At 37.7% G+C, this 15,102-nt stretch overlaps 1 protein-coding gene across 2 annotated transcripts in view; it reads left to right on the top strand.

The window, feature by feature from the left end:
• The window catches only part of mdga1 (MAM domain containing glycosylphosphatidylinositol anchor 1), a 184,766-nt gene that overhangs the window by 123,100 nt on the left and 46,564 nt on the right, over positions 1-15,102 (top strand). For both annotated transcript variants that reach the window (XM_084930628.1, XM_084930619.1), the window contains exons 7-11: positions 1,563-1,832; positions 4,357-4,686; positions 6,101-6,400; positions 11,709-11,975; positions 12,149-12,297. In XM_084930628.1, the coding sequence (XP_084786754.1) occupies positions 1,563-1,832; positions 4,357-4,686; positions 6,101-6,400; positions 11,709-11,975; positions 12,149-12,297 (1,316 nt within the window). The remainder of the gene's footprint in view (positions 1-1,562; positions 1,833-4,356; positions 4,687-6,100; positions 6,401-11,708; positions 11,976-12,148; positions 12,298-15,102) is intronic.

The following is a 15,102-nucleotide window of genomic DNA, read 5'->3' as shown; positions in this document are numbered from 1 at the left end:
TCTATTCTAGTGTACCAAAAATATTTCTGCGGCAACTTGAAGGATTTAAATGGGTGACATTTTGGTCACAAGCTAATTTCTCTCAATGTTAACCTCCTGTCACCCCATCTACACCTTGTGGCAAGATATGCAAAAACCTATTACAAGATGTTGCAAATACTATTGCAGCCTACTAGAGCCATTTGAGTCTGCTGCTTAGACTGCTTAGGTTTACACTGAACTAGAATATATAATGAAACGTGTTTTGAACGTGAACTGTAAAAGAATCCATATTTGATGCTCCAAATAAGACAGAGACTCATTTTAAACTAAACAACACAGGAAGCCAAAATTGTTATGTACACAAAATTAACTAAATATCCATTTACTGGTTTTATATAACTCTAAATTCCCAACTTTGACCTGCTTGCAACCGCCTGAATAGCTGAAGTTAAAAAATATATGTTTATTGCAACTGATTTGAAAATATCAAATAGATATGAAACAAAATAAATGAAAAGGTGGTATAGGATATGCCATTTAAACTTTGCCTTAATGTTTCCATTTGATATTTGTGCAGACAGCGTTCTAAATAGCATGTGGAAACCACAACGTGCATTACACGGTTTTCACTGTCGCTTTGGATGTACGTCTCCAAACATCATTGTAGGTGGTTAATATCACATTTTTCATATTGTCCCCTCTTCAACTTTGGCCCCAGCTTTTACTCTGTTGTCTTTTACTCTTTTACACTTAGTTTTTCCCCGTCGTGTAGTATGTGTCCCTATCCTCACTCCTCTGCCACGTTTTTTTCTCCTTTGGAACATGATTGATTTCTTTCTGTGCCAACAGCATTTTTCAGCCTCTTTTGCAGTAGCATTACGGGTCATCTTGTACTTTTCTGTTAGGTCAGTCATAGGAAATGGAGGCAGTGACTAGGGGATGATATGAGAGCAGAACAGGGACCTGAATTACCTTTGGTACACTGATTAGTTTGCACGGAGAAAAGCTATATATTCAAAGACTCATGCTAAGACCCAGACAGCAAACAGACACTGAGATACAGGGACTGTAATGTTTTAATGTGTTGATTATCTTGCTATTTTTAAGTCTGGTGTTGGTAATGTTTTATGTCATTTCATGTATCATGTCTATTCTTTTTATGTCTTTCACTATTCTATTATTCTTTAACTCAGCTATTGGTTGCACTTTATGACCTTGCACTGTCTCTTTTATTGTACTGCTCCATCTTGTTTTGAGTGCTTTTACATTTTGCAATTTTTTCCCATCACTCGGGCTCTGTGAAACAGAGTTACATTGCAGTGTATTTTAATATGGCTGAAAAGACAAAATAAAGTGAACTTAAACTCGAATGTGAACTTGAAACAAGCACATATTTATATGTACTATCTATTACAATTGCAGGCAGAAGAAACTTTTAAAGACAGTAAAGTCATACCTTAAAAATGCTCATAATAGACATATTCACAACTTAATTTTTTCGCTGAAAAAACATGTATTGTTGCCATTTAAACTACTTTTGTTTGTCTGTTTGTTTCTTTCCATGTGTCTGTGCGCCACAGGTCCACCAATGATCCGACTGTCAGTAAATGATACAGTGGTGGTGGATCCTGGCCAGGATGTGCGCATAACCTGTGAGGTCACAGCAGGTTTCCCTCTCCCCGTTGTGACGTGGTCACGTTACCCTGGGCCTCTTCCCCTCAGTGCTCAAGTTCGAGGAGAATCACTGATTTTGAGAGCTGTCACACCAACGGATGCAGGCTTCTACAACTGCACGGCAGTCAACAATGTGGGTAACCCTGCACGCAAGAACGTCAACCTCGTTGTGAGAAGTAAGTAATGTTTCTATGTATTTGCACCTGTGAAAAGGGGTGATGCTTTTGCAAAAAAATAAAATAAAATAAAATCTAGATTTGTGTTTTTTACAACCTTGGTATAAACTAGCTCCAGTTGCACAATTGCATCAAGATTGTTTTTCAATCGGAATTGCTGTTTAAAAGATTCTGGATATACTTTCAGAATTAGTCTGGACGTGTCAACGAGACTTTTGGTGTTTTTTAAGTATTGTCCAGTCCTCATGTATTTATTATTGTTACTTAAAAAGAACATTTAGCAATGTGACATTCCCATATGATAATTGTTAAATCTTTGCATAATTTAGGCTTCTCATTCACTGATTTTACAACTAAAAATCATGTTGCATTTAATTCTTTGGCTAGCCAGGGGGTAGTTAAAATAGTTGACAAAGGCACAGTCAGGATCCTTTTCCCATTGAGAAGTCTCGTACAACTGATAATTGCTTTATGCAAAGTGTCTGTATAGTCCTCGTTAGCTTCATTCGTTGACATTTGTGAGTCTGCGCGTGCATGCGAGTGTGTGGAGCTAGCTGCTGATCCGTCATTAACGAAGCTGATGTGAATCTTGTCAGAATGGGCGGGTTAGAATACAGAATACTTCTATTGTCTCTCCCCTCTGGCTATTTTTAGCCCCTTTAATCATCTTTATTCACTCCAATTAGTTAGACTGGAGTGGAAGCAATTAGCAACAGTCTCTTCTGTTAGTTAGCACTGTGGAGAGCGTATGTTAGATGGGCTTCTCCTGTTAGCTTAATGGGCCTGAACACACTGTCACACCAGCGCAGGTGGCAAGATGCTGAAAGAGACACACATTCACAGTCAGTGAGTTCATAAAGGAAAAAGTCTGCAGGCAGGTAGGTAGACAAGTGCATCCAAATATTTAAGGAGTATACATGCACACATGCACTCACATTAATCAGGTAAAGTTGCAAGTTCATGTTAGCCATATGGTCACTGCTTCATATCCATGGCTCCACCCAAGTATCTTGTTAACAAGCTCAAAATAGTTTAAATCAAGCTCTCCTCTCCTCCTTACTGCCTGTCTCTCCCCTTCGTGGGGAAACAGAGCTATTTTGTATTCAACATGGAAATCTGTTGGGGAAACGGAGCCTTTGAAACTGAAAATTAAATGTGACAGTGGGAGAGTTACTCTTTGTCCTTGATTTTGTTTCCCCCCTCCTCCTTACCCCCCTGTTATTTTATTCTGTATTTGGCTCCTTTTGTCTTGGCTTCCTTCACAATTTGATTCTTCCTCTCTCACTCGCTTTCTTTCTTCTCTAATTTCCTCTTTCCTTTGGTACAAGGCAACCTCTTCATTTTTTTCTTTTTTTTTTTTATTGTGTTAGTGGTGTTGGGGGTGGGGGTATTAACCATTCTTCTTCTCCTGCATTCTTCTGTTTAGTTTCTTTTTATTGAGTAGTATCAGTTCCTTCTTTTTGATCTCACGAATGTGTTTTTCTTCTGTTTGTTTTCTTAATTTTAATTTGTACACTTGTACACAGTACTATTCTGTACTGGAATGGAATACAACTGTTCAAATAATTTGCCTTTCCTATGAAATTTTTGACTTTTGGCAAATCTGAACAACCAAATACTTGGTTCCTTTGTAAAGTGTGTCAATGAATAAAGGGGATGCAAAAAATGTTCACATACATGTCAAGAAGCATTTGCTATCTAAAAATAGTTTTATATATCAAATCAAAACTCTCAGTTGAAAAAGAACAATAAATGAAAGTGGTATTTGTTGTTCTCCGGTCAGGGTGTGCGAGACAAAGATTAAGGCTTTTACATTAATTATAACTCTGCTTTGGTCATCTTCAACTTCCAGGTTAATTTCAGCTTAATATGAGGCAGAATTTATTGGGGAATTAATGACTGTAAGATGCAAAGTTCATGAGGCAGCAAAGCAACCCCAAACCAATTTTCCCACTCTCATGATTTACAGTTGGTATGATTCTCCTGACAGTACACAGAATTGCAAAGACAGACATGTTAGGTCAACTTGTAAGATTAGAAAAGCACTACATAAATGTGATTACTTTTTACATCTCTTAATGATTTCGTTGAACAAATGACTGCATGAGCTAATTTTTTCATCTGGTTATGTTGAGGTATGCCCACTGTATCTCTGGGCACTCTCTCTACAGTGTCTCCTTGATTAAATGTGCTAAAAATTAATGTATGTCCTTGGGTTATGCTTTTTTGTTTTCCTAGGGACTATATATATAGTTTAACTACTCTAAATTAGAAACTCTAAATTAAGTAAAGACCAAGTGGAAATTAAAAGATAAATAAGAGCATTTAGCAACTGTAGTAGTGGAAAAAAAAGACAGACCTTGCCAGTGATGCCTAGTCATGCTTATCCCTTTTATTAATTTTTTTGTATTATTATTTTAATTTTGTATTTTTTTAGTATATTTTGTACCAAATGCCTTTATATTGTAACAAATATTTAAATTTTCTTCTTTCTTCTTTTTTCCCTCTCTACCACCACAAAAAGCAATGAGCAACCTCACCTTCCAAATTACACCAGACTCTAACAAGGACAGTGAAACCATTCAAATGGGTCGTGACCTTAAGCTCTCATGCCATGTTGATGCCACCCCCCAGGACAAGGTCAACTATACCTGGTACAAGAACGGGGCACCAGTCTTCAACTCAGATAGTTTGATTTTACTGCGCAGTGACCCAGACATGGCACCTGGCACCAGCAGTCTGGAGATTGTGGACATGAAATTCAGAGACTTGGCCACCTACAGCTGCATGGCTAGCTTTTCAGGCAGCACAGTGCGAGAGCTTCGTGTTGATGTCAACATTTCTCAAAACAGCGGTAAGAGTTTCCCCTTTTTCCTTGTTATTCTTTGTCTCTGTCAGACTGAGGGAAATTGTATATTTGGTTTCTTTTTTTTTTTTTTTTTGATTGTCAGCTCCAGAGCTAACACAATCCCAGCAACAAACAAACCAAGATGTATATATATATATGTATAATGATGGCTCAATAAATATTTGTCTATTAAGGCCACGAGCACATGCAGATTCAAATGGGTTACGGTTAGCTGTAAATCGCCCATGCATTTAATTAAGCTCTTGATCGTCATTAATAAATATGTATGGTGGCAACCACTTAATAGAGGTTAGGCAGTTGCTGTTTGTGGAATAAACAAACTTCTAAAACAGACATGTTTGAGTTGACTGATAAACTAATTGAACAAATGTTCAGGTACACAATGCTGCTTAACCTAAGCAGTACATTTAGTATTTAAAAAAAAACAGTTTTTTCCTGAATCTAAAGGGGTGTAATTTTTCATGAATTATATGAATCTTAACACTATCTCATGCCAATGATTAAATATTCTAGCAATCTGTGTTTTTACATCATGTGACATGTTAAAACATAATAGCTTAGTGGTTTACCCATTCACCTAACAACTGAAAGATCCTAGGTGTGATTCCAGGAAATCCATTTGTGGTTGCACCAAGAAGGGCATCTCAAAATTACAAATTAAATATGCAGAGCTACCCGCTGTGCTGCAACCCCTTGTGAATAATGGAACAACTGAAAGTTAGCGTCTTCATTCAGACAGTTTTTATCCCATTTCTTCCCTCTCTACCTCTGGCTTGCACTGCTTGTTGCTTTGATGGTTCAGTTGTGTGTGTTCATGTATTCTTTCTTGCGTGTTTTAAATCATAATATATACTCAATCCTAGTAATAATATTTTTAATGTTCCCACGTGTCATTAAAACTGTGCGATTGTCTAATAAAATCAGCTCTTTAAATGTCAGTGCCTGTCATACAATTTTATTGTCCATCTGTCTCTGTTTCCCTAGTTTTTGCCAGTTTATCCATTAGCACTATCTGATATTTTAAATCATGTTTGCCCTCTGACTTCTTGTTAATTCCGTTAATTAATCTGAAATTTATTTTTGATCCAGAAAAAAGGTGCCAGTTTCTCGTTAGCTTGGCAACAAGGACAAGGCTACTTTATTAACCTTAGAGCCCAAGGTTATGTATTTGTGCTTACACTTTTCTAATGTTACTGACTAAATTGGAGGATATTTTAAAGTGGAAACTCTAACAATAGCCAAGGGTTTAAGGAACTGTTATTCTTAATATATATATATATATTGTACTGTTATAACGATTTCTAAACAAATATTATTATATGCTCAGATTATATGGAAATGAGAAAAATTAAATTTACACTTTGTCTTACTTGAATTTTTTGTCTTTGCTTTCTCCCAGTCTCTCCTCCAGTGCTGACTGTTCCACCTGGACGTCAGGCTGTTAGTGTGCGAGAGGGAGGTAATGCCGAACTGGTGTGCTTAGTTGTAGATGGCAAACCACGTCCTCCTATACTGTGGTCACGGACAGAAAAGGACTTGCTAATGCCCTCGGGGAAGCCCACAGTGGAGACGCCTGATGGTCGCTTGAGGCTAAAGAACGTTAGTCGGGACATGATGGGGGCATACAGGTGCCAGACTGCTCCATACAATGGGCTTAACATTAAACGCAGAGAGGCACAGGTTCAACTCAATGTGCAGTGTAAGTATGGATCAGCGTACTTTCAGTTCAACATCCAAAATCCTTTGGCTTAAGCTGAATACAGGTCTCTCAGATTAAGAACATATCCTGGTGTCAGTAAGTCTAGGTTAGTGTAAACTCTTTTCAAATACTTTTTTGGGTGCAGCTTGTGTACTATTAGGAAAATGCACGATAATACATGATAACACCAGCAAAAAATTTAATGATTCTGAAGGCGTCACAGAAGCTAGGAAGGAAACTGGCTGTTTAACTTCAGAGTGCAAGGTGCCTAACCTATTGCATCTTACACATTTTACATTTTCTGCAATCAATCGATCAAAGTTTTCAGTTACAATCAAGGAAATAATTTCATAATCCATTTCTAAATTTATAAATTTGCTTACTTACAAAAAATTGAACAGTCTTTCACTTTTAGTAGAAGGTTGAATTGAATGGAAAGAGACAGAGTATTATTCTATGCTTGACTGTGGGGATGGTCTTATTTGGGTCATATTCAGCATTTGGTTTCCAACCGCCAATGAGGCAATTTGATGTTAAAGAGCTTGATTTTGTTGTCATCTGACCGCAACCTTCTCCTGTTAGTTAGATGTTCACTAGCAAACTTGAGCAGGGGGCTACTACAAGATTTAAATCCTTTGGATCATTGACAAGCTCCTTCTGTGTTTATATTTCTTGGGTTTCTGAATAATCACACCAGTAGTTGTCATCCTCCCACCAAGGTTCTTGCTGATGTTCTTGTAGCTCATTCCAGCTTTGTCAGGGTCTACAATCTTGTTCTTTGACAGCTTTTTGGTCTTGTCCATTGTGGTGGAGAGGTTGGAACGGAAGAAATGAATTAACTGGACAGGTGCACGCTAATTTCTGGACTTTAGGTTAATATTGTCTCTCTGTCCATTAAAATGAACATACGGCAAAAATGAATGACTTTTTATTTCTTTGTAAGTGGGCAAACTCAAAATTTTAGCAGAGGATCAAAGTATTATGATCCCTTATAAGGGAGCATGTAGCGACTAAAGAGGGGAGAAAAACATGCTTACTAATGGGCAGCGAGTGTAAACACGTAGAGAAAAAATCATTTTGACAACTTTCCAACAGAGACCTGTTTCTGTAAATTAAAGAACATATCCTGTTTTTTTTTTAAATTATTTTACTTTTCCATTAAATTTAAATAATCACTTTTCTTTCTCTCACCCTCAGTGAAGTCATAACAGTTATACTTCACTAACAACTATGGACCCTATCAGCAGATAAGAAATTGTAAAAGGTGGAACTGAAAGCAAATGAGGACATACCTCTATTGCTCAGAGGTAGCTTTCACTAAACCTACTGCTTTCCCTTTGTGAACATTCCACTGAGGTCTGTCATTATAAAACTCCCAGAGGATCTACTTTGAGAGAGGAGAGGATGTGTCTTAGTAACGTAACGCATCATTTTGATACCTTTTTCCTTCCCATGAGGTTATCTTCTTTTACTTACTTTTACCATCCTGGAACTTTGACAGCCCTTATCAGTGCTAAGTCATGGAATGTGTGAGTACTACACATCAGCCTGCATATGTGTAAAACTGAGCAAGCCTTTTGCAAAACTTTCAGCCCTTTAAAAGAATATCTTTTATTAAGAATAACTTTTATTTCTCATTTATGTTAATGTTGTAAGAGTTAGACACTGTGGAATTGTAGATATAGTATATAGCTTCTATATAAATATAGGTATATTAGGTATATACTAAAGAAACTGAGTATATTTTTAACCAGTTGACTTAGACAGTTGTTTTAAGTTGATACATAGATATATTTTTTTGCATGGTAGTCAATCTGTGAAGTCAGTTTTGAGGTAAGCAGTCACTGATAAATTGTATATGTATTTGTTGTTGTCAAGGAACATTGAAACATTGTAACACTGAAATTAAATTGTTTATTTCCATGGCTTCAATCATAGATTTAAAAAAACTCTCACTGTTTATTCTGTCAAAAAAGTCAAAGGCTTTTTCTTTTCTTTAACTCTCCTAAAAACTGTATATTTATCAGGAAGTAAAGAACCAATTTCCCACCTATTTACTGACCTACCTGATAAATACAAGCCCAAATTAGAGCCCTCTCCTCTCCTCCCCTCTTCTCTGCAAGGCGGATTTACAGGGCTTACTAATGCTGGCAGGGTGCAAGGGCAACACTCTGTGAGCTCTGCTGTCTGCACTGGCCAACTCTGATTAATGGACCAGGTGGCCACCGCACTATGGACAGCGAAAGAAACGGAGCAACGAGACAGCTACATGAGCAGGAATAGGAGTGAGCATAACGGGGTTAAGAGAGAGCTTGAAACAGGAAAGCATGGATAGTGATGGGGGGAAGGGGGACGACAGGATGAGAAGGTGCTAACAAAGCGAGGGACTGGTTGGCAAATAGAGAAACAGGAACATATTTCAGTGCAGCCAATCAAATTGTGGAAAATAAATTTCCCACTTTTATTCAGCTGCCCCTTTGTCCCCTGACTTAATTTGTTTATTTTATCACGTTTCTTTGCTTTATTCTGTTTACCACTGTTGATTGATATGAGGGAAGGATGGCATCATTTTTTAAGGCCGATGTAATTAAGTGGATAGGCAGATGCTCGCCACTGTTTCCACTCTTGCCTCTCCCACTCCCACTTTTGCCTTGTATCACTTCTATACTTGCCCAGTGTTCCTTTTTTCCCTCCTGGAGAGGTGGCTGTTCTTCCTCATTGCCATTCTCATCATCATCAATCAGCTAACTGCTGGCCATGAGAGAAGACCTCTCTCTGTCTTGTCATTCTCTTTCTGCATCCTGCATTCTCTCATTCACTCCCCACCTCCCATACTCAATCACTGACTTCTCTCACTTTCACACTGCACGTTCCCTATCATTTGTCTTCCTCTTTGTCTTCTTCTTTAAGAGTGATCCTTTCTTCTCTCATCCCTCCTTACCCCTCATGCATGCTACCTTCCTCTCTCAGTCTCATGTAAATTGATTTTCTCTTTGTGCACTGTAAATGTTTGGCTTGGTCAGTGTTGCATTCCCGGATGAATTCATTTCGCATTCAATAAGATGGATAGCGATGGTGTGTTTACATGGATTATAGTCTTTTGACTATGAAACATTGCAACAGTGTGCTATGAGTCCTGAATGAGAAGCAAATAAATGCAAAAGCAATGCTCTGGAGAATTTTGGGGGAAAAAAGTTTAATTAGAAAGTAAGATAACCACAAAAAGTGGAATCTACTTGAGCAGTTGTTGAAATGAATATATTAGACGAGAAAGGGAACTGTGCTAGCGTAATGATTTCTAAATTGATTACATACCAACGTATAACTCACCTCTGTTTTCCTCCTTGCTTCTATTGCCATTCCTCTACGTTTTGCCTTTTTTCTTTATCCTTCTTATCTATTTCCAAAGTCAGTAATCAGTATGCATATGTGCTTCTGTAAGTAGGAGCAGGGTGTGTGACCATACACTAATCAATCCACTGGGATTACAGTATGACCTTTGACCACTTACACATCCCTCAGCGTCGCACATCATCACATAGCTGTGGGTGTAGGGAGTAGCTAAACATTAGTTTTGAGAGATCAGAGAGGCAGTAATTGTAACAGAGTACACAACACTAAGTTAGCATTTCTGGGAAGAACTTTGGATACATGCTGGGAATCTTGACTATAAGCCAAAAGACAACCTAGTGGCTGAGACGTTAAATGCTTTGGTGGTTTGCGATCTTTTTAGCATTCAGGTGCTTACTCACATTCCTTTGACTGGAGTGCTGGCATAGAATGGTAAACTGATTTCAAACAAGAATTTGGTTTGGCTGTGTATACCCGTCCGTAGCAAAATAAACAACAGCAACAAGAAAAAAAATATATTATTGAAAGTTTTAGTCATAGTGAATTTAAATGTATTTTCTTCAGTTCTTTAGCTTTCAAGAATATGTATTAAATGGATAATGTGTTGAGGCAGGTTATAGCTCTCAGCTTATCTATTCTGGTTTCTGATGTGTAAAATGCAGAAGCTGCTGAATCCTTAAACTTAAATTACGTTAGTCTTTAAAAAGGTGTAACATCTGTGTGTAAATAAAACATTCCTTGTCTAGCATCTTTCTTTCAATTGAGTGCAACTCAGCGTAATCAATTAGTAATATATTATTAATTTAATTATTAACACTATTAACATTGACTTTATAAGACAGAAAAAGAAGAGAGTTTTTAACCATTATTTTTAATCTCTATATATAGCTATACTGTAGAGGCAGGTTTAGGTTTCTGTTTAATCATATCAACACCTCCATTGTCAGCCAACCAGAGATTTTGATATTGTATAAAACACAATAACAGGATCTCTGTTTCTCTTTCCCTCCCTGCTCCTTGCTTTACATTATCTTACCGTCTTTTTCTTCCCTCCATACTGCAGCTCATTCTGTCTGTCTAAATTACAGGCATAACATAGATTAGACTATAATTACACATCTGTGTCTGATAAACTTGATTCATAAGGGGCGCTAGTTATGCTGTATCACCTCTGGGCCTTAACACCAGATCTCATCAACGTTAGTACTGCAGTACCACCATTAGCATCTTGTCTATTATCTACATGATTAGCCAGGGGTGAACTAGCTGGCTGGTGATTTGTGGCGCAGTAATTTGGCTGTGTTGTGTCTTGGCTGACCCCAGGGCAGCAGTGGCTAGTCAATCATTAACCACAAAGGCACACATCACTGTTGACAGGTTAATTACAACTGGTTAGGATAGGTTAGAAGCAGGGATGAGAGTGTGGCTCGAAATGCCTGATCCCTTGTGGCAATAACAGTTGTTTTGTGTTGGATGATTTGTAACAACACATTTTTTATAATGGTTTAAGGAAATCCACTTTGCAAAGAACATAAAGAAGTGAGACATGGATGCCACTGTCTTTGCAGTCCATTTGGTACTGCATGTCTAAGACGAGTTTCTGAGATTAAAATGTGTTTTTTTTTTTTTGGAAATGTCTGTTTCAGTTTATCTTCATTCCCTTATGATGAAAACTATTTTTAACATTAGAAACCAGCTAGACCAAACTAATTTTCAAATGTTTATCTGCATTCATAATCACAAATTAAGTTACTGCACAGTTACTGAATATAAGTAAGAGAGAATAAAATAAGGATTCAGCTCTACAATAAAGTACTTGTGCAAAAACCTAATAATGAGTATTAGACTTGCAATAACAGTGGCAAGGCTGTTTAAAAAATGCTACTGCTGCACTTGCATAAAAACAGAGTATAATATTCATTCTATTATTAAAACACAAGTGTTTATTTTTCTGCAGACCCTCCCATTCTGGACCCAGTCTTTCAAGATGTCCGTTCCAGGAACTATCAAATGGTAACCCTGAGATGTACAATCCTACGATCAAACCCTCCTCGCCTAACAGACATCCGCTGGTTCCGTAATGGTGACTTCATCCGTATGCCAATGCCAGACCTGAAGGAGACACCGGAGCTGAAGTTCAAACTGGAACCCACCAACAATGGCTCTTACGAGTGCCGAGTGAGCAATACTGAGGGAACATCAGCATGCACATTTAATGTCTCTGGTGAGTGTGCCATTAATGGAAAAAAAAGCCCTAATCCTCTTATTATGAGTTTTATATTCCTGTACTCATGCACCCTTACCTCCATATAAAGATTTATTTTTCCTTCTGTGTCATTCAGTAATTTTTATAAAACATTGTTGCTCTCTTGTTCTATATCGCTCTCTGTCATACAGCACAACCATACAATGCTGAGTTTTACTTTGATACACCCAACCCTGTCCGGATTCTGAAAGGAAACAACTATTCCTACAATTTGCAGTGGACACAAAAAGATCCCGATGCCACAGATCGCATCATAGGATACTGGATTAATGTTCGAAAGGTAAAGTTCTCCCATATTTAATCCATCTATATAAATACATATATATATATATATATGTACTGTATGCCTATTTGCATGCCTCGTTACACACACATCCTGTGTGTAGTATCTTATAATATCATTCGTGAGATCTTGACAAGAGGCAAGTGCAGTGGATTGACAAACACTAACTCACTGACTTTGTATATCAAGCACTCATGAGACTGATTTGATCCGTCTAACTTTATCCAAGGCAAACTTTGGTCACCTGCCTTTGTAAAAATCACCTCGAAAGCTGACAGCTTGTATAGATAAAAAGCATACACACAGGACTGTAAGCAGGAAAGTTTACATTCTAAGTAAACATGGGGCTTTATGAGCTTGGGAAGTGTCAGAATGTCAGACATGTGTAGACAGTCAAAGCCACTCATTTCCTTTCACTCATGCAATCAACTTTACTTTTTAAGGATAATAGGATTGTATTGTGTGTTTTTTTTTTTTTTATAAAAAAAAGTTTTGTATTAAACACATTTGTGTTTCCTTGCAGTGATATATCACTCTGAGGCAATTCCTAGGCAGGATTTATCAGCCTTCTGGACTTTTTATTTTACATTTGCCACATATATTTAATTTGCTGTCTGGATCTCAGTGCCAGACTAGTACTAATGTGTTTATTACCAATTCCACAATGAAAGGAATGCCATCTTTTAACCACATGAGTCGAGAGACAGTTAGCATTTTTTAAATCCATTTTCATGTTTTAGCTTGCCCTCAAAGGATTGACTTTCTATTGATGCCACTACATTTCTGGAACCCCGTGAAGGTTGTTAAATGAGTCTTGCAGTCACAAATTAGATTAAGCGTGTACTGAAGAAGCTTTTAAAACCTTAACTTCTTTCAACTCAATTTTGAGCCAAAACAAGGTGATGTTTTGACCATGATCTGATACACCACATTTATGTACGTTTATATAAACTCGTAGGCTTTATGACTGACCCTCGACGAACTCCAGTACTTTCGGAGCCTCTAACAGGACAATGATCTAAAATTAGGAACCTCTGTCCACAATAGTAGAGCACCCTGAGGCCATGTTCTTGTTATGTTTCAAGCATCTACTCGTATATTACTGGCCTTTGTCAGAAGACATGAAGGTAGTGGTGAATTATACACAACTGGCTGGGGTTGGGTATGGTGTGCATGCATGTGTGTGAGAGAGAGACACTTAAACAGAGGGAATGCGAGGACTGCCAGCTTGCTTTTGTGTGGATGAATAGTTAATTCCCCTCCTGCTTTAAGACTTGGCTGCTTACCTTATTAAGTAAGGCTCTTCTGGGAGACAGAAAATGAGCACTAGTCTTCGTAAGATGCACATTAGATTGCATGCCTAAGCGCTCTGAAAACTCACTCTTCCTCCTTTGTTTCATCAACCTCTCCTGGCTGTCCTCGCCTTTTCTGCTGTGTATCCTTATTTCACTTTAGTCTCTTACCTACTGTCCATCCCATTTCTTTCTCCCTTTGTGCCTTGGTCACACTTTTGCATTCAATCCTTCCAGCCCTCTCGGTCTCTCTCTCTCCCTCTTTCTCTCTCTCTCTCTCTCTCCATCTCCGTAAACTGCAAACCTAATGGCATTTGATGTCGGGTGAACCATGGAAAGCGGAATAGCGCTGATAAATAGTGGCTGCAAGTTCTTATGCCGACAGTGTTAAAATAATGAGTTGCATTAAGTGGCAGTTTAGGACTTCTTAAATGTTGTTAAGCTTTAATTGAATTTCAAGGTTTTTACCTGAATGTTTTTTTTTTATGTGTTCATTAGAGAGTGAAAAGAGACAGAAAAATAAGGGAGGCATGGAGGTTGTGAGCAAGAAAGTGAATGGAAGGGTGCGAATGGAGAGAAATACGATGCAAATTAAAGAAAAACATCAAATCTCACTGGCCCTCTCAACTATTAAATAGAGTACGAGAAAATTCAAATGTAATACCATCTCAATTTCACAACCCATCTATTTCTGAAACATTTTCTCCAGCTCATCCTTTTAACGCCTTGGCACTCTATCTTTTTAGCACCTACAAAATGATATGGGGGTCTCATGAGAAACAAGCAGGTATAGAGGGGAATACAAGAGGACTTGGTTCGTGTAGAACAGCGCTCTTCATCGCAGATCTGACTACATGACTATAACTTTTATACTTTTTGCTTCAGCTTGATTTTTTTATTATGTGTGAGTAGGTATGTTTTAAATGAGAGTTAATGCAGATTTATTCTGTTTTATGCCTGAAGAATATGAATGTATTTCATATTGTATAACTGGCATTAATATATTTGCTCGTTTGAACAAGGAATGTCCTTGCGTGTGTGTGTGTGTGTGTGTGTGTGTGTGTGTTCGCATGGCAGTTTATGTGGTTTACACCAAGACTCATTGGCAGGCTATGAAATCCTTGCTTACACGTCTTAATTTAGTTTCATTCTCCCTGCAGGGGGTTTCCCTGTGTTTGAATTAACAGTGTTGACAGGGCCTTTTTTTTAAAACCTGTCCTCACTCCACTTTTCCTCGAGAGATAATAAATTAATATGTGATAATTTTACCTTTTTACAGCAAGAGCGGCTGATTTACTTTTGTTTCTCAAGGCTTTGATATTATTTTGTCTCGCACACATAGAAAGCTCAGGGCTTATGTCATCAGAATTCTTCTGTGATGCATGTGCACTTATGTGTTATGTAAATAAATATGATTTAAAACTTAAGAGGGTCAAATTTGTAGAATTTCTTTGCTGAAAAGTAGTTACACATTATCAAAATCTAGAAATACACATAAACAACTGGGAAG

This window comes from Perissodus microlepis, chromosome 1, assembly GCF_051167445.1.
Source record: "Perissodus microlepis isolate ML-2025 ecotype Zambia chromosome 1, ASM5116744v1, whole genome shotgun sequence".
Taxonomy (NCBI): domain Eukaryota; kingdom Metazoa; phylum Chordata; class Actinopteri; order Cichliformes; family Cichlidae; genus Perissodus; species Perissodus microlepis.
This window is presented reverse-complemented; position numbering and strand designations above follow the sequence as displayed.